The sequence below is a fragment of the Hippoglossus hippoglossus genome, chromosome 10 (assembly GCF_009819705.1).
Source record: "Hippoglossus hippoglossus isolate fHipHip1 chromosome 10, fHipHip1.pri, whole genome shotgun sequence".
Classification (NCBI taxonomy): Eukaryota; Metazoa; Chordata; class Actinopteri; order Pleuronectiformes; family Pleuronectidae; genus Hippoglossus; species Hippoglossus hippoglossus.
The window spans coordinates 19,926,381-19,953,407 of record NC_047160.1 but is presented as its reverse complement, the minus strand read 5'-3'; the positions used below and the strand labels follow the sequence as shown (position 1 = coordinate 19,953,407).

The window sequence follows — 27,027 nt, the reverse complement described above, 5'->3', positions numbered from 1 at the left end:
AACAGCAGCTTAGAGTCATACTACATACAAGATGTTTGCAATGTTGTGAACAAGGGATGATTCTTATTATAGTGGTTTTGTGTTGTTACAATGCTCATGATTTTGGATTTATTGTTATTAAATAAGCAACTAGTGCCACGATGACACACTCACGCACTCATCCCCAGTGACATCGACTGTTTATTAACCTCATTCCACTTTCACTTGAGCGGCTGCAGATGTGATTTAGGATTGATCTTAAAATCGTATCGATCAGCTGTAACGTTACCGCTTCACCGTGGCCTGGCTTTATTTTTAAGCCTGTTTTTTCTTTGGCATTTTCACTGTGATAGTTTACACTTACAGAGGAGAAAAAAAGATGCTGACGGGCAACAAATAACCCGGGTCAGATTTAAAACCAGCACATTGTCATTACAATGACCGCACATTATTTAACTCAGATACCAGGACAAGAAGATTATAACAAGCATTTTCTAAAGAAATAAATTAGAAATCAACATAATTTCCCTTTTATCCCATAGTTGGCTACATGGAAATATCTACAAATGCAGATCTAATGTCCTGCTGTCATTCCTTTGCTTTAGATGATTCAGGTCTATGGAAATGATTTGAGTGCTCTGCTTTGTCTTGTGGGGAATCTGCAGCCATCTCTGTTTAAACTTGACAGGCTTCAAACCTTTGAGTTTTGCGAGTGACAAGCGCTGTGTACTATGTTCTTTGGATCTAAACAAGTTATTTTAACTTCGTACCTCAATGTTTATTTCCACAAAAGAAGATTTCAGAAACTTCCAGGTGCTGTTCCAGAGGTGAAAGTTCCTCCTGCACATTGTGATTTGCAGCCAAAGCCCCGAGAAGATTAAGCAAATTAGTTATTTCTGTCTCCTCTTTCACGACACACTTGCATTCTCGACTTCTGCAGAAGTGGACAACAAGGCCTGGATTCTGTCGTCATTCCATCCGTTGTTAAATCTCTATATTGCTGCTCCATCTTGAATATTGACAGCCGTCATGCTGCAAAAAACTCTGCACAAAACCATAAAACTACCATTTTTGACCAGTCAGCAACATTCAGTGCTTTTAGCCTCAACCAAAAAGTTCCTTAACCTTCAGAAAGTCCTGCACGATTAGCAGAATATTTTGGGGGGGGGAGTAAATCTATCTCCCTGGGACATAATTTAAAACCATGATTCCTCCGGTGGAATTAAGCGCAGGTTGGGGAACTGACTCCTTCAGAAGGTCCCTGTTTCTCAGGGAAAGTTTCCTCGGTAGAAATTCACCTTTAAATTTTAATCGGGTGGTGTCACTTGTGGGTAAAAAAAAAGTTTCTACATTCTTGCACTGTAGTACATCCATAACTTTGAGGTGTCATTCCCTAAAAGCTGCAACTGGGAACTGTTACTTAAAGGGGACATAGCATGCCCATTTTACCACAAGTTGATGTGGTTCCTTGGGGTCTTAATGAAATGTCTGTAACATACTTTGGTCAAAATACCACAAGGATCATATAAAACAGCACCCTTTTTACCCTGTATAAAACAGCCCTCCACAGAGTGACCTGTTTTGAGTGCCTGTTCCTTTAAATGCTAATGAGCCAGCTCCCCCCTCCCCCCTCTCCCCCCATGATTTTAAACAATATAAATTACATATTTTATATGATATAAATTATCAAATATGCATCCCATACTTTGTATTCCCCTTCTGTTGTCCTGGAGTTTTAATTTTCCCAATCACATAATTAAATGTCCCCCTCTGCCCATCCACTACAAGCACACAAGCAGACAGATAGAGAGAGAAAGAGAGGGGTGGGGGGGGGGGGGGGGCTATGAAGACCATCATTTACCCCCGAACCCCGACATTCAACGGGTACAACAACAAGCGGAGAAAGCAGAATCGCGGGCTGACCTTATATATACAGTCTATGGGGCTGACCAGCGGAGAAATGCACGTCCCGTGTGAACAGCCAGGCGGCTGCGTGCTGGAGAACGGCGCTTCCGCGTCCGGTGTACCCCGGCGTAACTACTGTAACCCGGTGTACAGTAGAGCTGAACACTGCGGAAGTCTTCCACACAGCTGGCAGTGTGGAAGACCGCTGCGAGACCATGTAGGGAGACTTCCAGTTCCTTGTTACGACACAAAACCCAGGAAGCGCAATCGAGTCGCTCAAGCATGACGTTTCTGACTTAGAGGAACTATAACAAAACGCGCGAGTGTTTTTTCCCCAGAGTTTTTGGGTTGGTAGACATGCCAGATACCCACATTAACCTGTAGAAGCACTAACAAAGTGGAATTTGCATGCTATGTCCCCTTTAATGTCTGGGCACCTCAACTCTGGTACAAACTACAGTTAAATCCACCAGTTTAATACTTTTTCAAATGTACGATGTGCTCAAATAAATACTGAACCAATATAAAGTATAATTTAAATCTGCAACATAACAGAAAACAGCACCGATACATACTGTACATTGGATGAAATACAGCACTCATGGTGTATGTTCATCTGCGTCCACTTACAGAGTGCACTGTAATGAGGAACACTGAGGGAGGGGGAATCATGGTATGTTACTGATGAAACATGTCCTCAAGCTATGTTGTCGGAAAAATGGAGATGAGAGAACTCTGCTGTGGCTGGAAATTCTTCGGAAGAATTAAATCTCCTTTATTACACATGGTTGTGCGACATGTTTGCTTCGGGACCCGGGCTCCTAATGGACGAGGATAAATACGTAGACACACACATACACACACTGACTCCAGAGGGAACATGAGCAGCACTGCAGTGAAATTGCACCAGCCATGCCCTGATGTAACAAGATCGTGTCCTCCGTGCGAGCTGAAATCGAGTTTTCTGTTCAGCCACACACAATACGAACGCATAAGCATGTTCCCTTATTTTACCCCTGGAACAGTGGGAGCATTGGTTTGGCAGACAATGGAGAATGATTTCCAGAGAAAGGATTTCCTGGATATGTCATCGTCCGTGGGGCAACGTCCTACAACCCTTGTCTTAGTTCCTCTCTGTCCTCTCTCTATATGCAGTGTTTGGTATTCAGGCTGGCTGTTGCACCACCCTCCCATCTTCCATCCACCCTTTCTTATCATCCCTTCTGCTATCTGTCTTACTTTCCTCCACCCTAACGTGCAGTAGAAGTCATCAATCGCTTGGCAACCAGGGACCCTCTTATCACCACTGCTCTTACTCTGACTCCTCGTTTAGAGATTGATGGTGAGGTCATCAATAGACATAAGGTTTCCATCCATTTTGCTTTAATGTACTTCTCCCCCTCCTCTTTTTTTCTTCTTTTTTTCGACTGTTTTCTTTTCTCCGTCTGGCCTCCATTTCTCTGTCTTCATTTTTGTCCTTTCAGTTTTATCAGTCCAAAGTATTTATTGCACCCTCCCCTGCTCCAGGGACCTATAGTGCAAGTCTTCTGTCACGTGCACTTTAATCTCTTTCACTGCTCGTCCGTTAATTCATCCATTTTCTCTTCTACAGTAGATTCAGAGGAACTCACTTGTAAGGAAAAGTTCTATCAATCTCTTGTTAAAGTTGCATACGATAGAGCAGTTAATATCTTTTCTCCTTCACTGGATGCTGCTATTGTAGAAAAGTCACAGGTTAAAATTTAACACATATAGTGTTTACTGCTGTTATTCTCTATTTTAGAGAAATATTATGAAGTGAAGGTGTTGGTTTTTAATTAAAACAAAAAGTTGATTTTAAAACTTAAAAATGTAACCATCAGTTTATCTTTTACAAGTAATTTTCCTTAAAATCTATCCATCGAAAAAGTGGAGAAAAGCTAAAGGAATAGTTCAAATATAAAAAACACATAACCCTTTTTCCTCTCATATTCTGCTTCTCTTTATTTTGCTTTTTGTTTTTGCATTTCCGGAGTTTCATAATCGGCACAAAAAAAATTATACCTTCTCTAAATGTTTCCAAGCCAGTGTGTCAGATTTATTTTGCCACACGTCTAGTAAATTACAGTGTGCGTATAATCTGAAGTGAAGGATTTGTTTTAGTGACTAGTGCTCCTGCGTGCCGTGCACACACACAGGTGCGTTATACATTACTCACCCGGCGGCGGAATTGTCAACTCGGAATCCTCTGCATGTGACATTGAGGCACATACTGGAGGGAAGCAGCATTTCCATTTCAAAAAGCTCCATACTGGGAGGCTTGGGCACACAGAGGAACACGTGGTGCCGAAGGATGTCAGTGCTGGCGTGTGTAGGTGTGTGCAAATTTTCCCAACTGCGGTGTGAGGCGATATTGTAAATGAAGGTCTCTCTGTTATGTAGGTGTTAGATCCAACCATCTACGTTATCTATAGGGTTATCATTCAAACAGCAGGAGTGACAGAGAGAGAGAGAGACTCAGTAAAAACCTTGTAAAATATGCATGTTGTTTACAGGATGATTTATTCACGAATGGATGAGGATTCCATTACTGTATTGGCTGCTGGTGTGTCACTGATGTTGACCTAAGCTTTTCTCAATGGTACTGTGTAGGTGTTATCTTCTCTTCCATCTCATTCATACTTCCCTCCTGCCCACAGATTTTGACCCCAACCTTGGAATGATGGCTGGAATCACTCCCATGAACCCCATGATGCCCGGCATCGGTATGGTGCCTGGACAGCTCTCCCAGGATTTACCGGTTGTCAAGGAGATCATCCACTGCAAGACCTGCACCCTATTCCCCCCGAACCCCAGTAAGCCATGATATCACATTAATACTACACCAGCTCCCCCAACCACCAATAACCCAACATTTTCTTCAACTACATCTCTCTTGCACCAATATTAGCAGGTAAACGCAGGTTTTATTAAACCGGGGTAAATCTGCAAAAAAAAAAAAAAAAAAAGGCAATTGACCTTTTTTCCCATTGCCAGTAGTTTTTTTCACAAAACGTGCCGACATTTGAGAAGCTCACCTCTTTGTCTTGCCAGCGTCGCATTCTGCACGATGTTTTACATGAGCTATTTACACGCCAATGCCTGGAAGTTCAATGTGCGTCACAATGTCATGCAGGAAAAGGTGCAGCTCCAGCATCTAGATCGCCAACAAAAAGATGAAGAGGACGAAATCAACATTTATACCCAACATGCCATGTTTCTATCACTGCCGAGCGGAGCCAGTGCCAATAAAAACCTGTGTCAGTCCGTTGATTGTATCCGTTCCCATTGCAGTGGGTTTTTTGACCAGTGGAAAAGGAATCACACCTTTGAATGCCTCTGATAATGTAACATCACTTGGCTTCGGAAACAGCTGCTTGATAAAACCATCAAAAAAGCTAAATCACAAAACAAGGTCTAATTATTTGTTGTTGTTATGAGTTGTTTTTGAAGCTTTGAATCACATCTCACGATCTTCCTCGGTGGATAGAGTTGCTCATTTCTAATTATCACTTTAATATGTAATTCTTGTGAGTAAAAATTACTTTCTTTATTGATTAATCTGCTAATATTTGTGGGATTAAAATGAGGATCTAAAAATTTGTGGGAAAATGATGAAAAGGCTTCTTCAAATCACTTGTTTTGTCAACAAAGCCCCAAAGATAACAAGAGAGAAAACCTCCATGTGTTCACATTTGAGAAGATGTACTCAAAGAAATGTTGGTATTTCCATGGCAACTCACTTTGTATACTCTTGACAAGAGGTGTGCTGCGCAAGCTGTTTATATTTATCTCACCTCCGCCTTCCAATTATCCCGAGTTAGAAAACAGGTAGGTGGGGGGTCCTTTGATTGATCCCGCCGTCGCATTTCAGATTCCCTGCAACAGAAAAGTTTCTGCCTGGGGCCTCTTTTCAAACAGGTATTACATGTCATCTTCAAAGTGAACTAAAACAAAAGCTCTGCACCACAGTTGCGTTGGGGAGCTTACGATGCCTTCATGAAGCAAAACACACACTGTTGTATTCTCTCAGGCAAATATGTGTTTTCTACCACAGCCATACAGCTGTTTCTGAGATATGCACGCATCTGTGGTGTTCTTTATGCCACAGTATAAACCGCCAGCGTCACAATATGGTGCAGGGAGAAAAGCTGATTAAAAGTTTAACTTCACTTAGGAACATCTCTCAAGCTCGTCCTCAGGAGCGAAGATAGAGAAATGAACTCTGTGCTGTGACAGGACACATACTGTATAAACCCTGAGGCTGAGGGGAGGGTCTGCTTGTCAAGAAATAACAACTTTGGAGCCTGGAGCCGGCTGTGGCACAACAAGAACTGTTTCCTGTGTTTGTGTCGCCTAATGTATTCATAACTTCTGAAAACTACTGGATGAATTGCCAGAAAACTTGGTGGAAGGGATGCAATATGGTTAACAAAGAATCCATTACATTTTGGTGCGGCTCCAGATCAGGCGGCAGATCCGGGATATTCTTTTCAATTTCCTTAACCTTGCAAGAGAGGGCATTTTTCAATATTTTTATTGATTTGTCAGCGAGTTATGTGAGACTCTCCACGGAAAAAAATCAGACGTATTTATCCAAATAAAAATCTGGATGTAGGTGATTTAGATAAGGTGTCATTAGGGCTGAATGCTGTTTTCATCTGCTGTGTGGTAACAAAAAGGGTTAGAAACCAGTAACTACCACCAATGTGTAGCTTGAGAAACACAATGTGGCCTTAGCTATAAGGCTTGTTTTCATTTAAGGGAACTGTTGGGCCTTGGTAGAGTTATGCACTCAACTAGGTGCCATTCTAGATTGAATTAATTGATTTTTATGGCTTAATTGATGATATATGGCCCAAAATCAAAGTGTTTCCATCCATAGTGATGCACGGACTCATCCCTGATTTTGTCCCTTTTTTATTTTCAAACCTACTTTCTACTTTCCTGCTTGTCTGCTCTGTCCCAGTTACTCTCGACTCGTTCTTTTGATCTCCATCTCTTCTTAAGATCTCTTTTGCCTGTCACCTATTTCAGTGTCACAGGATGCAGTTAATCTCTAAGCCAGGTATTCAGGCATCTGAGGAAAAACGGTCTACGCTTGATACTGCTCATGAAAGTCAAGTCTTTAAGAAGCCAGCAGGGTTTGGATACGCCCTCAAGAGAATTGCTACCTTAGTTTGGTGGACGGTGCGAGTCTGTGACCTCTGAGTTGTGTTGTTAGGGGCCAGCAGCTTCTGGTAGCATCTCTGAAGGCAACTTGGTTCCAATTGAGGGGCCTGAAGGCAATTTGAAGTCTTAGATTAATGTGTTTTGCAAGTTCATTGCTTTTCAACAATTCAAGCAGTCTCTGCTAGGTAAGGGTTTTTTCTGCGATGGGCTCCTCAGGATTGTATTTCTGCAGTTCTTACAGTTATATAGTTCTTTTGTCTTATTATGACTTTGACCTCCAGCCTGCACCAGGTTGGTTTGAAGCCATCTGGAAAGAGTTTGTGATGAAAGTGAACACCTCCAAATTTAAAAGAAAAACATAAGGTAGAAAGATGTGAGGTTCCCAGACTCCGCAGCCGGCTCTGCTTCAGTCTATAGCGACCGAAGGCTGCAATAGGCACCACCAGCATAACACCATGAATCTCTAGTTCAACTGTTGACAGATTAGTTCCATTGTGGGTAATGTAGGCACCATTTTTGTTTATCCCGTGCATTCTATAGAAATAAAATGTGTCTGGTTCTGCGTTCCCTTTTGAACTTCTTATAAGTGTCCATCACCCCTCTGAAAATTGTATAATACTGCAATACTCTAGTACTTGAAGAGGGAGCACGAGATCCACACAGTTGAACTGGTGCAGCATGGCAGTGATTGATGCTTTTTACTCAACTCTTGTAGAAAAAAGGGAGCTGAGCCTCGAGACAAATCTCTTCATCTACTACTCGATCTACCCACTACCAAGGAGCCACAATCAGGGGTCGTGATTTGTGGGTAGTGACTGAAAGACTGAGATAGATGCTGCAAGCAGCCTAATTAGGTTTCGTTTGCTGGCTGGTGTCTTTACACTGAAAGGAGGCAGTTAAGGTGGATCGGCCAGCTACCCGCCTGGACTCCTCTGCAGAGGTATTCCGAACATGATCAACTGAATGCAAATGAGCAAAAACCTACTGCTTCCAGCATCTTAGTTGTGAAAGGTTTCTGGTTTTCTCAACCTTCTCTCTTCTATTTTTCAATCAAAAACGCCCTTTGAGACATCACTGTAGGCTCTGGGAACTTGTTGTTGACATTTTTATTACTATATAGGCAGTCGCCAGAATCATTATGTTTTGGGTTGTTTGTCCCATTCTTGAGAACATGATATGTCAAAAACACCTTCAGGGAATTTCTTTTAATTTGGTACAAACATTTGTCGGATGAAATGATGAGAATTTGGTGGTCAAGGTCACTGTGACCACATATGAGTGTGGGGAAAAAAACACAATTGTAGACTGAAAGTGCACTGGTTGGCGGAGGCATAAAACTTTACAAATTTTAAGTTTCTATTGGCATTTGCGACATTCTTTACAACTGACATTTCAAGCATAATAGCAACTATTAAAGCTTGTGTTAGTGAATACTGAAACAGTTACAGCATTTTTACTCAAGCATTTGACAATTATTTCTTCAAATATCACTACTTTGCATCTGAAGAGCATAAATGATAAATAATGATACACCTTGATCATCATGTTCTCCTCTCATTCCCCTATCAGCTCCAGCTTGTGTGACACAGCTTTAGTGAGACATATGCTTATATACCAGACCACACTCAGAGAGTGATACAGAGTGCAAATGCCCCATGGATCCTCCCTGAAGAGCTGGAGGACATGAATGGAGAGACAGACAAGTGGGACATGTCAGGCAACCTCTGCAGCTAAAGCAGACTGGACCTGCAGCGAGCAGAGCCAAATTAATTGTTGGGTAGAAAACCTTCTTGGGCTTTTTCCACATATGGCAACAACACCTATGCAATCACTTCACTGAACAAGCATATAGCACCTTTTTTGAAAGTTCTGGAATGAAGCCGTTCAGCACGTTATTGGTTCCACCAGGCATAAAAACATACCAGGCCCTTCACATCACATAAAGATGTAAAATGTGGTTATAAAGTCAGCACTTTAGCATATGTCTCACTAAAGCTGCATCACCTCCGAGTGCGATAGAGCTGATGGGGGAATGAGACGAGAACATGATGATAGAGGCGTATCATTATTTCACACTGTGCTCTCAAAAGTGCCTTTAGATGCAAAGTAGTGATGTTTAACGATGTCAATTGATGAAGAAAATGATGTAAAAATCTGTGCAGCAAGTCTAAGGGAGGAACTAAAGATTATTCCAGTATTCCTTAGTGTAATGATTATTCTCTCCGCTGTGCCATGATTTGTTTGGTCTACAGAATGTTGCAAATGCAAATTGAGGGAAACGTCAATAAGAGTTTCCCAAAGTGAGAACTTAAATCGCCTTTTTTTTCCCGACCAGCGGATAGAAAACCAGATGCTGTATCTGTCAGAGTGCATCTCCTTAAAGCGCTTTTCTTGTAGCGTCCTTCTCCTTTTGTCTTTAGTCAAACTCTCTGCATTCAGCTTTGATCCCTCTTCACAGCCGCGTCTTCCCACTCACCTATTCGTTGCTGAGGTGCTGTAGTACTACCTTTTTTTTTTCCTCTGAATGGTTTGCAAAGACTCGACACTTTGACCAGTGGTTTTGCTTTGATAGTAAAATTGGACATAAAACTCTGCGTTTTCTGTTTCTCTGACTCTTTGAAACTTCTGAAGGCAGTGTCGAATAGATTTTATAAATTAGCTCTAAGGGAAGATGAAACAGATTCTGTTGAGCTTTGAGGATTCTAGCGTTACCAGAGCGTGCATCCATGTATGTACACATATGCACTGTCGCTTACGCCTGAATGAAGACTGCTGTTTGTCTGTTTCTTGAATATTTGTCGACTAACAGTTGATAGAATTCTTCAGCCGATTAGTTGTTGTAATTGAATATTCAGGGTTTTTTATATCTGTTTTTCGTTTGCAGTCACGCACAAAGATGCTTTAAAGTTCCTCTTCTCTTCTTCTCCTGGTATCGATTAATCCCCTAAAAGCGGATGAATAATCAAATTACCCCAACCTCTGTCTCCAAATCTGTCCAAGTGTTGGACAGTGATGATGCGTTACAGCAGCAGACCAGTGGAGGGGCTACACGACACAGACAGAAGGACATAGTGTGTTGCAGCAGCCTCCATGTTTGCCCTAAGTACACTGCTAATATCAAACATACAATGAGTATGTCTGAAGTCTGCAGAAGATGCAAAATCTTGTGTATTTCAGTCCAATACAGCAGATTAAATTCTGGTGTTATTCTTGAAGGAAAAGTTAGTTTTTTTTTAACGCATTCGTTCTATAGTATTTTCATGCATACATTCCTAAATATATGCAAATGAATTGGACAAAATATCAGAATAGCATAATGCAGTTTTCACACACTCAGTTATCTTCATAACCTGTCAATATCTTGTCTCTCCCTCCTGTTTATTGCGTCTCTTGTATCCCCACTGTGGACTTAGCATTCTCCCTCTCCTCCTCCTCTCTTTCCTCGGTTTCTCCGTCTGCATTTTTAAATTAACAGCCTTGAAGTCTGTCGCACAAAGTTTATCTGAATCTGCTGTGTTGCACATTTGCATAAAGTGTCCTAATGTGCTGAACAGTGGGGTTCAGTAGCACAGCAGTACACAACAGTCCAAAGTCACAAAAACTTTCTGTTGCAAAACTGAACAATTTTTTTGATCTAAGTTACAACACGACACATTCGGGTTCATGCTGCACTGCACCTGTTCTCCCTCCTGCTCTGGCTCTTCTCCTCCTCTGCTCTCCTCATCGTCACAATCACCCCCTTCAGCCCCTCATGGACCGAAAAAGGTCAGTCAATTTTCCAACTCTTTGTTGCATCTGCCAACAAAGCTCTTTCTTGCTATCGCAAGCTTTTTCAAGCCAGCTTTACTTTTTCAAGCCATCTCAACTCACAACTAGTTTAATCCTTCATGGAGCGAAACTTCACTCGATATTTTGCTTTAACAGTCGCATTTCAAGAAAAGAGGAGGCAGAGGGACCACAAACAGATTAAATAATGACTACAAAGAGACACAAAACAACCACAAAGAGGTGAAAGATGTCCACAAAGTTGCATAAAACAACGTTCACACAACCACAAAGAGACACAGACAACTAGAAACAATGCAAAATGACCATAAAGAGACAAAAAACACCTTCAGAAGGACCACAAAGAGACACACCCGGTGCATCTCACTTCTTTTGTCGGAGGAGTGGTGAGGTCTTATATTTGTCTGTGTCCAGGGGCCCATCGTCTCATAATCTGTACATAGAATTTATTTGCCATCCATTTATGACACTGAATAATGACTCTAACCATTAATAATGTGAAGTTTATTACAGCTCAGAACCAGGTCTTTAAACTCTCTACTTAAACTGGTCTTCCCATCCACAAGTTTCTGAACTCGCCCCAGATCCCCGGAAGGCATCTTATTAGGAGCCCAGACGACATCAGCTGAATGTGAAGCAGCAATAAAAGCTCCTCACTCTGTCTTGTAGTTATTAGACCAGTCATCCTGCTGAGAAAGCTCCTCATCTCAGCTGTTTGTATCGTGATCTCATCTGTTTTATCACCGCCCAACTGTTGTACCGCACGTCTGCATGAAGAGGGTGCAGCCAATTTGGAACTTTCTCTAAAGCTTAGCTCCCTCCTCACCACAACTATCACGCCGGGTTCACACAGGACGCGGAAGCGCCGCGCCATTCTCAAGCGCACAGCCGCCTGGCTGTTCACACGGGACGCGCATTTCTCCGCGCCGGTCAGCCCGCGATTCTGCTTTCTCCGCTTGTTGTTGTACCCGTTGAATGTCGGGGTTCGGGGGTAAATGATGGTCTTCATAGCCCCCGCCCCCCCCCCCCCCCCCCCCCCCCCCCCCCGCCCCTCTCTTTCTCTCTCTGTCTATCTGCTTGTGTGCTTGTAGTGGATGGGCAGAGGGGGACATTTAATTATGTGATTGGGAAAATTGGGAAAATTAAAACTCCAGGTCAACAGAAGGGGAATATAAAGTATGGGATGCATATTTGATAATTTATGTCATATAAAATATGTCATTTATATCGTTTCAAATCATTTTTCAGTGTGTTTCCTGGCGCTATACGCTCGCGGCAAGCGGAAAAAATAGACTCGGCGCCGAAACCATCGGTGCAGGGCGCGAGGCGCCCTTGGCGCTGCGCGGCGCATCGCAGCCTATGTGAACGGCACAATTGAGTAACAGGGGGGCGGAAAGGAGGCGCCTGGCTTTCCTTGGCGCAGCGCTCCGTGGCGCTGCGCTTCCACGTCCTGTGTGAACCCGGCGTCAGTCTGTTCCTGAAGTTACATGTAATCAAGTAGTGCCGCTGTAAAACACAAGGGAAAAAAACAAGATTAAAAGCCAAAGTACGCTGACAAGTAGAAGCCATTTTAAAAGAGCTGGTTTAAGTAAAAAAAAAATCCCAGATCTGTCCATTTATGTCGATCTGCGGGTTCTCCCTTCTTCTCTTCTTTAAATTCACGACATCCAGATTATCATTGCGATTTGCACCAAATTCACACATTCATAAATATAAGTCCCCTTGACATACAAGATTTGTTTTTCATCAAGATCCATATAAATTATTCTCTGACAAATCAACGAAAATATTGAAAAATATCCTATCTCGAAATCGTAAAGAAAAAGACAACAAAATGATTGGATCCACCCCCTGATCTAGATCCACACAATAATTCAATGGGTTCTTTCCTGACCTGTATCGCATCCTTCCACCAATTTTCATGGACATCTGTTTGGTAGGTTTTGCGTGATGTTTCTTAGAAAAATACAAACCACTAACAGACAGGGGTGAAAACATAACCTCCTTAGTGATGCTAATCGTATGATTACAAAATAAAACACAGTCCTCCCAAGTTAAGTATCATTCAGTTAAAAGATGACCAGGCACCAGTGATTGTTCTGCAGAAGTTTATCTCACTGCTACTGAACCCCACCAGTGCTTAGTCCTGAAACCCTTTTGATCACACTTGAATCAGAGCAATAGACATCTGAGTTTCTCCACTTGGTGCTGATCCACGAGGCCCTCGTGATACAGCTCAGATATCCAACCAAGGTCAACCCCAGTTCTTTCTCATCATGTCGATATATCTACAGGGGTAAGAGCGTCAGGCCTTTCTAGCAGACACCCAGAAATACATCATCCCAGCTTTCCACTGATTAGCTCGTTCACTCCTCATAGCCCTCGCTAATCACATTCATCATGGATGAGAAGCCTGATCTATTGGAGATTAGATCAGTCAACACTCGTCTGTGTTGAATAAGTGATTTGTGCAATGCAGGGGACCTTCCACATGAGAGGTTTTGCAATCACTCTGTAGCCAAAAGGATTTCATTTTCATGCATGGCATGGTTTGATATTAACATTGATCCAACAGAAAACAATCTGAGCGTGTTGCTCTAAGTTATCATTACTCATGCGTTAAACTTTCATCCTATTTTAAGGTCATAAGTGCAATGTTTTATATTTGACTTCATTGAATTCGGTAGCATCAAGCTCCATGAGAATGTGGAAAGTTAGGTTTCTAGTTTAAATGTTGATGTTTGTCTCAGCCTGAATGTTCATGCCTTTAAGAGCCATCAGAATCTTTTTGGACTTTTTTTACTGTACATTTGTGTTTGTATGGGTGGTTTTCAGTTCCATATATATATTTTAAATTCATTGATATACCTGGAAGGCAGAGTAAGCAGCATAAACACCTTGTTTTTTGTTATTGTGTGAACCTGATGGAGTCAGTGCCATTTAAATGTTGACATTTTAAGAAGGTATTGAATAAATATTTTGGATTGAGGCTACAAGGGCGCAGTTATTTGGATTACATTTTTTTATTGGAGACACATATATCCACACCTATTTACTTCTGAGCAAAAAACAAAAGACAGAAAATCCGACCTGCTCCTGCCAAAATAATTTACAGCAGTTTTCTTATCAAACACTCTGTTCCTGCCATTGGATATTTTGTCTTCTCAGAGAGCATTATTCACACCTAATTGAGTTTCTGTGTTCTCAGACAGCTGAGTCATTCCTTGAATTGTGCGTATTTCAGCTGAATTATCTGTTGTGCTCGCAGTTTCATCACAATACATCATTATTCTTCTCGACAGATCTTCCCCCTCCCGCCACAAGAGACCGCCCTCCAGGTTGTAAGACGGTGTTTGTGGGGGGTCTGCCCGAGAACGCCAACGAGCAGCTCATAATGGAGGTCTTCGGACAGTGCGGCGACATCACCGCCATACGCAAAAGCAAAAAGAACTTCTGCCATATCAGATTTGCGGAAGAGTTCACCGTGGACAAGGCGCTCTTCCTGTCAGGTGAGCCATCGCTACTCGGAAACCTTTGTCACACCCTCTGCGTAAGTGCTATTTGGTAAAAATATTTCTGTGTATTGTAGCAGATAAAATGCCACTTAGATAAATGTCAAGCAAGAATATTTAGCAGTTTCTAAGTGGGCAGCTGGAAGTAAAACTCTGATTCATTGACAATCTGAAGTAACTCACATTTTTGAGACCTGAAAGGCTTGAAACCGGGAAAGAAAAACAACTGCGTAAGAAACTCAGCATCAGTTGTGTTTTAATCACAACTGAAACAACAAAGTAGTTTGAATTTGTTGCAGATGTGATCCGTGCCGTCCTCGCCATAGCAACAGCAGCAAAGACTCCTGGGTATTATATTACAGGACCCACACAAGAAAAAACATGTATTTCTAAATAATTAAAGCTTGTGCCCACACCACAAACCTAAAGGATCATTTAATTATTCAGGATCCTCCCATGTTTTGATGTCAAGTAGATCAGGAAAAAAGAAGCTCTTGAAATGGGAATTCAGTGTGGAGAAAAATAAATAGTAACACAACAAGCGGCTTCTTCCTGTACAAACTCTTATTTGGTTATTTATTAGAAAGGACAGTCGCTACACTCACAGTGGCTGCGAAGATTACAGAAAATATAAATGACTGTAAATTCCTGCTGCACACCAGAGGATTTTCAAATCGTAACTGATTTTGAAATGTGGCCGACCAACAGACATAATGACAGATGTAACACATTTTTAATCTTAAGATCATGAGAACATAAACACTAGATACATTAGCGTAGTCTAAACACAACTACGCTACATCCAGTTGGTAATGCTTCCTGGTAAGTTTGCTCTCATTGGCCATTGCAGGTATTTTCCTCAAGAAGCAAATCGCTGTTCCGTCTCCTCGATTTCCAAATCCTATCCAACATGTTTCATATTTACATTTAAAATCAGAGAGTCTCCGATTCAGTCGGTGATATTAAGGTTATGTTTATAAACTCGTCACACGACATCATTTCGCCGTTTAAATCAGCAACATCCCCACGATTGTCACGAGGTTCGAATCTGACCCAAAATCTGCCTGATTATCTTCTATTGTGCAGAAGCTGAAATATGTGATACAACATTTATCATTTGTTATGTTTCATTTTTGCAGCAGCTTCTTCAGAACTGCTGGACACATATTTCTGCTTTTTAAAAAAATCCCACTTGACCTGTTGTGTGTGTTCATGTGTGTTTGTGCGTGTGTGTGTGTGTGTGTGTGTGCAAATGAGAGATCCTATGCCTCTCTGCCTCTTATTCTTACAGTGACATGTGGGAGCTGAGGTCCATTCAATAGCCAGATGACAGAGCTGTGCAGTTTTCCCATAAACCCCCCCCCCCCCCCCCCCCACACACACACACACACACACACACACACACACACACACACACACACACACACACACACACACACTGAGATCTCCTCATATGAAATATTGAAGTAGTGGTAGATTGGGAGCCTGAAGCAGGGAGAGCGGACTGAAGCAGAAACCGCCTAAGCCCCTCACTCGTTTCTTTTCCTGTTTGCACTGGCGTGCCTCGGCCTCCCCTCTTCATCTGTGATGAGAGCTTGTTGGGCCCCTAAGTGAATTGCAGTGGGCATCATTACTGCGTCCAGCAAGAGCGCACGCACGTGTGTTTTCGCAAAAACACACACAAAATACACTCTCTCTATCTCTCTCTCTCTCTCTCTCTCTCTGATCATTTCAACCAATTAAATCCCAAAATGGGCGTGATTGCACTTTAAATCTACGACCAACCATTAGAGAAAATTGAGTGCGGAGCAGAGAGTGAGGAGAAGAAGGAAGTAGTGAGGAGAGGAGGGGGGGGATGAGAAGTCAGTTCCCTCCCCAAGTTGCTCTTGTGTATTGACAGAACTATGCAGGCCTTCTTATTATAACCCCCCACAGCGATAGTTTATCCTCTGAAAGTCATCCAATAAGCAAAATAGGACATTTTGAAGAGAAGTAGACCCTAATAAAATATTGTGCTCATTCATTTTCTGTGTTATCTGTAAAATGGTCTCAATATAAACCACAATGGCAACTCAGTAGAGCCAATACCTGCACCAAGTCCTCCTTATTTCAGTGAAGCTGCATCATCACACACTCAGATATCTCTCACCTAAATAGTGCTGCTCTTTTTCATCAAGATCCATGAATGATTCCCTGGGAAATCTGTGAAAATGTCAAAAAACGCCTCCTTTTTTCCCAGTTCAGTCTTCTTTCCTCCCCCATTTGACTTTTCATTTTGGGTTTCTTTTATACTTAGTTCTACACCTGCACACACACATTCACACACAATCTACACAACACAATATCTACACACACTAATCTAATACATTAACTTTCCTTCTATCTTTCTTGTTTTTTTGTTTTTACCTGTTGCTGTCGCACTGCAGATAATATCCAACGTTTGCCCCCTGATGTTAAATGTGTCTTGTCAACTCACCCGTTGTGTCGCATTTCACAAAAACAACACAAAAAGATGCTCTTGCTTTCAATGTTAAAGAAAGTGATAAAAACATTTCTGGATCGAAACCTTTGTCCAGATCCCTGCCCAAATTTATTTGGTTCTTTCATTTGCCTATGTTCCATCTTTCCACCAAGTTTTATGGAAATATATTCTTTTATTTTTTGTGTTATCCCACAAATAAACAAACCTCCTTGGTGTTATGAAAGGCGATGGAATGTGATTTGCTATAAAAAAAACTCCCCCACAACACGCAGACCAAAACTCATTTGTGTTACTATTCTGTCTCAGGCTCCTATTTTCCCTGTTGCTTCCTGTGAATTTTCATCAGATTCTCACCTCCAGGCGTGTTTTTTTTCATTTGCATTAAAAAGTTGCACACTGTCTCCAATTCTGTGGATCTGTTTCATTTTGTTTGTGCTTTTCTTTCATTTTGTGAGCTGTCAAGTGTGAGACTCCAGCGATTATCATATACATATATTTGCCAAATCACTGAAAAATGAGCATAGATTAATAAAACGTGTGAATTGAATGTGTGAAGTTGTCAGAAATTAAAATCATTCGGGCTTCGCGCTGCTGCAGAGATCCAAAGTGAAAAAACACATAACTGTGTCTCGCTCAGTCTGAATCTGACAGTTGATCTTTATCACGTCATTTCTCTCCCTCCCTTTGTTTCTGTCGCTCTCTGCCGTCAAACATTTAATGACGGGACAAGAAGTCTGCAGACACACAGAGTTCAGCAGAGGCTAATGGGACGGCCGTTATTTTGCAGGTATAGGCTCCATCATTTGGAGATAATGAATAATCTGCAAAGTTTTATGGTAATGTTATGGTAATCATTGAGATATTTCAGTCTAGGAAAAACTAGTGGACCAACCACCAGTGCCACCTGCAGAGTCGTGCTGCTAACATGGCTGAAAAGCTAAATTTAGTCTGAAGTATTTTCTTTAAAAGAAATTAGAGGCATTTAAACACCTGCAGTTTGCAAATCACACTGTGAAAATGACATCAAACTGTCTGAGGAGACAGATTAACTCACTTTAATTGGTAAGTTCCCTGCTGCCCCATCTGCTTCTTCCCCATTAGACTTATATTATATATTACACTTATTCCCATTTCCATCTCCCTTTCATCTCCTTTTTTTGCTTTTAATTTTCAAACTTTTGTCTGCCCAGGTTATCGTATCCGTTTGGGCTCCAGCACGGACAAGAAAGACACTGGTCGTCTTCACGTGGACTTCGCTCAGGCAAGAGACGATCTGTACGAGTGGGAGTGTCACCAGCGAATGTTGGCCAGAGAGGAGAGGCACCGGCGCAAAGTGGAGGAGGATCGCCTCCGGCCGCCCTCCCCCCCTCCCATCGTCCACTACTCGGAGCACGAGTGCAGCCAGCTGGGGGACAAGATTAAAGGTTGGTGGACATGGCCAAGTATAGATAAATACACATGTATATCGTATATCGCAGACATAACAGAGAGGAGGAGATAAAGCTTGAAATGCTGGAGAAAATGTTGTTTTAATTACGCTAAGGGCGTTTTCACGTAGAGAACAAATTGTAATTGTCACGTTGTTAATGAGCAAACTGGAGTGAAAATAGAACCAACCGTAGTGCCATTGTAATTCATGCAGACCCCACACTAACAAGGTAGTGGGAAAGGTAATCATTTGTGTGCGTGCGTGTGTGTTAATGTGCGTGTGTGTTAATGTGCGTGTGTGTTAATGTGCGTGTGTGTATGAGTGCACTTGCAGGGAGCAGCCAAGACATAACAGGAACAGTCCCTAACTAAAGCTGGTAAAACTGACATGATTCTCTGATGTTCTAACAAATTCAGGGAATTTGTTTTTAAGGATGTAACACGAAGGCTGTTAAAACACAGTATATATCGGTTCCCTCTGGCCTCTGCACCCCCCCCTGTCCCTCTCATCTCGTCCTCTCTCTTCCCCCCCGCTCCTCTCTGCTTATGGCTTCCATTTTCTCCCCTCTGCTCTACTTGCCATGTCTCCTCAGCTTTCTGTCAAGTTTCTGGCTGAATAAACTCGCCTCGCTAATGAGCAATGACACTTCCAGGTCTCACTCACAGTTGCCCGATAACAAAATGGCTGTGACTTTATGCCTCTCTACCATCTGCGTGTGTCTTTTCTCAGCTCTTCCCTCTTTGGCGCTGGTGTAAATAGAAAAACTGTGCGATGTTGTTTTAGCCAAGGTTTTGTTTCTGATCACTGGCTATTTACTGCAGATTTGCATTCACTGTTTGACTGAATCTTCCGTCGACAGCATTTTTCAGTGACAGTTATATTCTCCAAACCTTTTGATGACAAGAAGCTCAACAGAGGCTCTTCTGTTCAGACCACCTCTACATCTTTTCTCAGGCATCACTGTGGTCTATAATGTTGTTTTTTTGTTATATATTTAATGTATATTTTATTCTTTTGATCCTGTATCACAGCCGTGTTTGGTTCCTTCTCTGTTTTTCATCTTTTCAGTGTCACCTTCTCCATATTATCTCTAACTTTACTTCTACGTTTTACTCAATAACACTGTGTTACATGCTTCTATATTTATTTTAAGTTCCCTGTAATCAGATGTTTATTATGTGACAAACCTGTGATCTGTGGCATATTTTAACTACTTATACATCATGACTGAAATCTTCACTTTGAAAATGATTTCAGCTCAGCAACTGTTGCTTTCAGCATCACAAGTGTCCCGGAACAATAAGAGGAAAGATTTTATTTTTACATACCGCAACAGAATCTTGACTCTTTCTATATCTGCTCACCTCTCGGCCTAGACGACGGCAACTTTCATGAAGCGGTGCGTGTGCTCCTGACCTGGCTGGAACGAGGCGAAGTCAACCGCAGGAACGCAAACAACTTCTACTCCATGATCCAGTCGTCCAACAGCCACATCCGCCGGCTGATGACCGAGAAGAGTCAGCACGAGAAGGAGATGGAGGAGGCGAAAGAAAAGTTCAAGACGGCCCTCTCCGGCATAATATCTCAATGTGAGTCCTCTGTCACACACACTCGACAGACTTGGATGTGTGATGAAATATATCCTATTGGTCAGGATCACTCTGGGAGAGCTAACTCATTTAGAGCCGCTAGCATAACTCTAATGCATACATGTGCAGGAGGAGGATGCAATTGATTCCAATCCTTGTAGGTGTAAGTTTCCTTATTTTAGAACCACACACACACCTCATTCACATTTTATAGGCTACAAGGCAAAATTGTGCCTGGAGAAGTGAAATCCAGTAAAACGTAAGTATAATATTGTTCCCAGCTGCTCATTAACTCTCACATGATGCACAGAGCAGGGGTGTACACGGTTGTAAATACCTAAGTGATGCACAGTGGATATAAAGGTTATTACAGATTTATAGTCTCGTGGAGGCCGTATTGTTTGGTGCTAATTTGTTGTTTGGAGGCTGGCATTAAGGTAAGTTGAATTTCTTTCCTAAACATGACATCCTGAATATCACTGTAAGGTTTCAGTGGTGTCCCGCTCCTCCATCATTCCGTCCAAGATATAAAATACTGGTATATTTTTTAACATACATGGATAACGAGAAGCCCAGAGATCAGAACTATTCAGTTTACCCTCATTTTAAAGTCTTAAGTAGCCCAACACGTTCACAGCATTAATATAGCAAAGGCCGAACATGTTCAGTATATGCATGCATAGCTCATTTGGGTTTATAAAAGCCTGAAGGCAACTTAAACTGCTCCTACAGCTCCAACCTTTGGCAGCTTCAGCTGTGCAGCTGTTGGTTTGCACCACAGCCTGCGGCGCTTTGTCTCCACATATCCCACCACATGCATTTTAAATGGGATGTAAACATCCTCAAACTGAAAATCCCTTTTTTCTTTTTTTTTTTGTTTATTAGGTAGATAATAAACATAATGTGTAGACAGAGGGTGTGTGTGGCTGTTTTGTTTGGTGAGAGAGTCACGGTTCCCTCGGTTGGTGCATTACTGGTAATTTAATGATAACACAGAGAGAAACCTCCTATGAGGTCACTTTCAACTGGGAACAACTCTCTGTCCGAATCACGTAAATTCAGCCTGGCGAGTCATCGAGTTGTGTCTCTGCAGTACAGTTTGTCATCTTAAAGGGTCAGTTCCCTGAGGTCGAACGGTCCATTCATGAGTCAGTCTCCGCTGTCAATCATGAAATTTCACCTCCCTCTGATAGCACCAAATAACTATCTAAAAGAAATTTAAAAAATCAATACCTGAACAAACATCAGTGTGATAAAGATTACATAAAAAGACAGAAACCATCAGCATTTGACGTGTTCTTTGACTTTTTAGTTTGGTCCATGTCCCATCCACTAACATGAAGGAGGCGAGATTAATGAGCTATACTGCAACCAGCCACCAGGGGGTGATCAGGACACTTTGGCTCCACTCAAAGGGAGTAGTCTTGCCATTCATCTTCATATACAGTCTATGGTTGTGTCTCACCATACATGTATATTTATATTTCATGCACCCAGGTCTTGAGAGATCTACAATAAAGGTGCAGGAAATTAAAATTGTACGGTTCAAAACATTGGAATAATAAGATATAAAATAATCCACAAACATCACTGAAAAGCTTTATTTCAGCTTCTTTCTACCATCTTGAAAACAGGTGGAATACAAATTCATGTGTGCATAATAGACAGTACTTCATACAAACTGACAGCTCCGAAAGTGTGCCTGCACTGTTCTTCTCTTCCTTCACCATCGACGTGCTCCCTCAGATTACAGGGTGTAGGGAAGATGCTATTGATCCCTGCAGTGTTCTCTCTCGCTCTCTCTGCTCAGCAAACACACGATAAGCTGGCGGTCTTATTGACTCCTCTCGTCTACATTAGGTCCTCTGGGATACACAGACCACCCACACAGGCCTGCATGACCACACACATGACAACATACAGAAACTGTCACGGAACATGTAGACGGACAGCAGCTGTCTTCAAAGACATCACACGTACGACCAGAGGAAACCATTTAAGGTCAAGTTAAAGTTTCCCCTCTTTGTCATTTTGTTACAACTTTACTGGAGCAGGAACCTTCGAGGACTGAAGGTTGTTTTAGTGCATTTTTTTAAAGAAAAGAGAAATCTGCACAGGGAAGAAAATACCGTGCTACTTCAACAAGGTGTCCTTGGGCAAGGCTCTTAACAGCCGGCTGCTGTAGTGAAGTGAAGCGGCACATTGCCACTTTCACAATCCATGTTTAGCATGTTAGCATTGTAACAGTTGGTATATTAAAGACAGCAGAATCTATATAAAATAAGCTTATCATGATTCCTTTCCCATTGACAGAAGAGGAGTTTGCCTTTCTCTTTTCCCCCCTTTGTGTTATGTTCGACGTTATGAACTCACCAACAACTGAGGCTCTTTCTCGTCTCGCTTCCTGCCAAATTATCATGTTTGCCCGGGTTTCCCATTCCCATCACTGCTGATCAGAGCCTGAGCCGATTAAAGCCTGATTCAACTGCAGAATCATTTGACCCGGGTGTGAGTGCCGATTGAATCCATTCATTGATTTAGATTCATCCGGAGATGGACCAGATTTCGTTGCAAGTCGTTTTCAAGGCACTCAAAACAACAAACGGCAGTGTCATCATGGCATAAGAATAAAGGTCAGAGGATCATCACGATCATCGAGAGTCATTGGGCACCAGCTAGCTCACCTCCTAGTGATGGCACCCTGCATACAGAGGATGGACGTCTCCTGCAGCCCTTTGCTGCTTTGCTGCTTGTCTCGAAATACCCAATAAATATCAGTGGTTGAAATAAAAATCGGAACCAGTCTCAAGTCTAAACGAAAGTGGTTGACAGATCATCACTGCCATCTCTACTGTGGAGCCTAACCACCAGCCTGGCTAATAAAGGTCAAGTCAGCTGTAGCAGAACTACAGTTTAAAGGTCTTTATTCTGTATGAGTCAGTTTGTCATATATAATTCAAGTATGTTGCAAGAATGTATGATTTATTGAAGTCAAGTTTTTGCGTGTGGGACACATCTGACCAACCATCCACAAAATAATGTGCAGGCATCAGCCGGTAAGTAGATCACACACTTGCAGACACATGGAACGCGCGCGCACACACACACACACACACACACACACACACACACACACACACACACACACACACACACAGTTCTTTACATCCCTAGTTGACTCCACTTTCTCACTCCTCTGCTCCTTCCCACCTGCCCTCTGTCTCTCTCTCTCTGTCTCTGGATGGTCTCTGGTCCTTCCCTGCATCCCGCCACAGTTGAGCAGATTGTGTCTGTATTCCAAGCTGCTTCCAAACAAAAGGCATGGGACCATTTCTCCAAAGCTCAGCGCAAGAACCTGGACATGTGGCACAAACAAGCCGAGGTTGGTACACTTTGATTTCACTCTGTTGTTCACATGATTAGACTTTCCCCCCTTTTTCTCTTCTACACCTGTCTCATTGTAAGGCTCTTTATTTCTCCACTGATCGTTAGACTGCTCACAGTCGGGGCCACTTTCTGACACTTTAAGTGACACAAATGAGAAAACAAATCAGAAGTGAAAAGAACAAACTCCTCCTTACAGTAAGTACTTTGATTGAAGCCAGCATGGAGAGCAGGTGCCTGATCACCAGTATAAGATCCAGACACTCCCAGGCCCAACCCCCCCCCCCCCCCCCCCCCCCCCTCATCTTCCCTCTCCTCCCCCTCCTCCACCATTGCCTTCCCTCGTGAAGGGATGCGAGCTGATGGGTGAGTTTTCCATATCAAAGGGGGTCCAGGACACAGGTAAATCTGTACAAGCCTTCTCCCCCTGCACCTGCAAATGTATTTCCATTTGAAACATAATGAAACATAAAAGCATATTCATTTTCAAATCTACCAGCATTTTTTGCTATCCACTATCTGCTCACCATGTTCTCTGTCTAATGGAGCTTTAATCACCATGATGATGGGTTGTGTGTAATGACAAAGGGTCTGGCGTGTCTGAAAAACCCTCAGTCAACCTGTTCATGGTATTTCTAAGTGCTATACGAAGGCAACTGCACAGGCCTGGGGTTATTGAGGGCGTCGCTTTCATGTAGCACTCAGAGGGTCTGGAGTGTGTTGTCGTCCTGGGTCTAATGGAACATATATGATCATGTCAGATTGGTAAGTGTCTTTGAACCTCTGTATCCAAAAAAAAACAGCTCACGGTTTGATTCAGTCTCACACACACACACACAGTAATAACAGAACCTCACACAGCAGAAGCACCTGTACAAAAACTTCACAAAGGTAGGTGTTGAAAAGGAAATAAAACATGTTTCTCTAAATGCACAGCTTTTGCAGCATCATGAAAATAGTCCCAAATAATCTGAACATTAACCCCCCGACTGCAGCAGCTGTTTGTATGAACTAATGCTTATAATAGCTTGTGTCTAAGCCTCTTAACATGAACTCAGTGAGTATGTAGAAGGCTGAATGATGCGTGTTTATATGCAAATACAGTGAGTTGGTAAAGACCACTTCTGTGATGTTGTCTTTCCTTGCTCAGACCTTGAGGGTCTCTCAGGGATCCACTCATCTGAGAATCGCTTTCTTCTCTTTCTTTTCTCTCTCTTTCTCTCTCTCTCTTTGTATATATATATATATATTTATATATACGCTGTAGTAGGATGCATTAAGAACTGTGGATGGCAGAGGCCTCAGGGATCTTTCCATTCTCTCTCAGACTTCCTTTGTAGAGCCTCTGTGTGAACACTGCACACACCAGGGAGTACAGCATGACCAGCAATCCACTGTGGGTGGACACTCGGCTGCCGAAAATGTCCTCATTCAGAAAAATGTCGCAGTGAAGAAAATCTTTTACGTGATGCTGTGGTTCAAACTCTCTCTGTAGTCTTTTTTTTTTCTTCTCATCCAGCTGGTTCACACTTTCTAATGGCAGTGAGAATAGACTTTCAAAGTGTGTGTGTGTGTGTGTGTGTGTGTGTGTGTGTGTGTGTGTGTGTGTGTGTGTGTGTGTGTGTGTGTGTGTGTGTGTGTGTGTGTGTCTTGATCATCCCAGAGACAATATTTCTATTTTAACAATGATGACTTGTAAGTGAAAGGATTCATTCAGAGAAGAATTGAGAAGAACCTGCACATAATGATCACCTGACTCTGCAGGTCCACTCACAGTTGCTCCACAGTGTTCGGTAGCCCTCAGCTTATTGTAATCGTTTTAAACTTGACTTTTGGCCGACAGCTTCACACTCACTAATATTTCACACTCATATGCGCTTATTTTCACTGGTTTATGCGGCGCGATGTTGCACTGTAGAGCCCTGCTCTTAAACACCAGCAGGATGAGGGAAGTGAAACACAGCAGACTGCAGCGATAACACAATCTGATTTTGATCTGTGTTATTTCACCCAATATTGATCCGTTAAAATATTTCAGGATCGCTGATCTCACATCGATCATATTCTGCAGACATGCCTCAGAGGCTGCAGTGTGTAGGACCGGCAGCCACTGGCCAGTGTAAAGAGCATAGGTAAGTAAGTGCAGTTGCTCAGGGGTAGTTTATCATCAAATAGACAGCCAGTGTTTCTCTCAGTCATATTGTATATTCAGTATGATTCTCTGGCCGGGAGGTGAAATATAGAAAGAACAAGCAGCAGTGTTGAGAAGCTGCAGCTCCCGGGCAGAATCGGATAACAGCTGCCTCCCTCTATCAGTGTTCTTATGCTTGTGTGTATGCAGTTGACGTGTCAGCGTGCACAGGTTGGCCCCCTACACACACACACACCATATGGTTGTGTGTCTATGTGCGTGTGTAGAGTACCTGTTTGACCTCCGCCATGGGCTCAGGCTGATAACGTCAGCTGACAGATGGCGGGAAGTTTATTTACTCTTGGACAGCTTTTTGGTCCCTTTAGCTTTTCAGGTGCATTTCTCAGCCTGTTGTTGTGAATATTGAATTGATAGAAACCTACGTCTCCATCCACTGGTCAGTGTGTACTTAAATTGTAGAGTGAGTATATCCTCTATCTCTTTGACTTGTGTTATTTACCATTGTAAACGTTAGGTCCTTGTCAATCCACCCTAATGACCTCTGACCATGAGAAGCAGCAGGCTGTGATTGGTGGAAATCCATTGTATTAAAGTAAAAATCTCCCATTTAATGAAGGAAAGTAATCTCACCACATGAACCACTTCAGAAACTGAACACAGTAAATGAGCTCATTTCGATTTTGCAGATGGGACAAATATCCTGAAAAGATGATATTGACTCAGTCCCAGTCGTGTTTCGATTTCTTTCTGCATAACCTATGTCCACTTTGTTAAAGTTTTGATGCTGTATATTGTAGTGTAGTAAAATGGCAAAGTTCAATAAGGTCATAAATACTTGAGAACATGTGAAGTATTTAAAAAATATTTTGTTCGAATAAAACAAAAAATCCGTTTATTGTTTTTTTTCTGCAATCTACCCACGTTTACATCTCTCAGTGCCGGCGGTTTACTCACATTTCATGGATATTTTTCTTGTGATTGGATGTGGCTCAGAAGATGGAGTGAGTCGTCCACTAACCCAAAGATCGGTGGTTCGATTCCTGGCTCTTCCAGTCCAAAGTGTATGAACTGTCCTTGGGCAAAATATTGAACTGCAGAAAAAGTTCAGCGTAAAGAATATAAGAATGTGAATGAGACTGGAAAAGTGCTAAATATACCTTCAACCCTCTGAAAGAAAAGGGAGTTATCAGTGTCTGCCTCCTTACAGCGTAGTTTACTGTGCCCTCTACTCTCCTGCTCCTGCAGTATTGGATCTTTTTCCTGACACGTGTGCACCACTGTAGCTCAAACACCTACTCTCCACAGGAAATGAAAGCTGAATGGTTTTTAAAAACCTCATACGAGCACAGAGTCTCACAGAGAGCATGGCCACGGTTTGGTGCAATGTGTGTAATGTATCACAAAGATTTTGTTTGTTTTGCTTCTCTCTCGACACAGACCCGGAGGGTTCGGTCTCATTTACAGCCAAACCAATTCACTGTGTTGTCCTTGATCTTTAAACCGTTTTGAAACCTGCTTCTGGTTCCTGGTGTTCCCGACAGATGTAGTCATTAGCGAGTCTCTCTGTGATGGTGAAATGAAACGGGGAAGGTTGGTATTTTATACTTTATGCTGGTGTT

The 27,027-nt window shown here is 42.3% G+C and overlaps 1 protein-coding gene across 6 annotated transcripts in view; it reads left to right on the top strand.

The window, feature by feature from the left end:
• Positions 1 to 27,027, top strand: part of enox2 (ecto-NOX disulfide-thiol exchanger 2) — a 166,042-nt gene that overhangs the window by 119,220 nt on the left and 19,795 nt on the right. For 5 of the 6 annotated variants that reach the window (XM_034598335.1, XM_034598331.1, XM_034598332.1 and 2 more), the window contains 5 exons: positions 4,563 to 4,718; positions 14,163 to 14,369; positions 18,045 to 18,278; positions 19,660 to 19,872; positions 23,148 to 23,254. In XM_034598335.1, coding sequence (XP_034454226.1) covers positions 4,563 to 4,718; positions 14,163 to 14,369; positions 18,045 to 18,278; positions 19,660 to 19,872; positions 23,148 to 23,254 — 917 coding nt within the window. The remainder of the gene's footprint in view (positions 1 to 4,562; positions 4,719 to 14,162; positions 14,370 to 18,044; positions 18,279 to 19,659; positions 19,873 to 23,147; positions 23,255 to 27,027) is intronic. The other variant, XM_034598334.1, reaches the window with a different exon arrangement.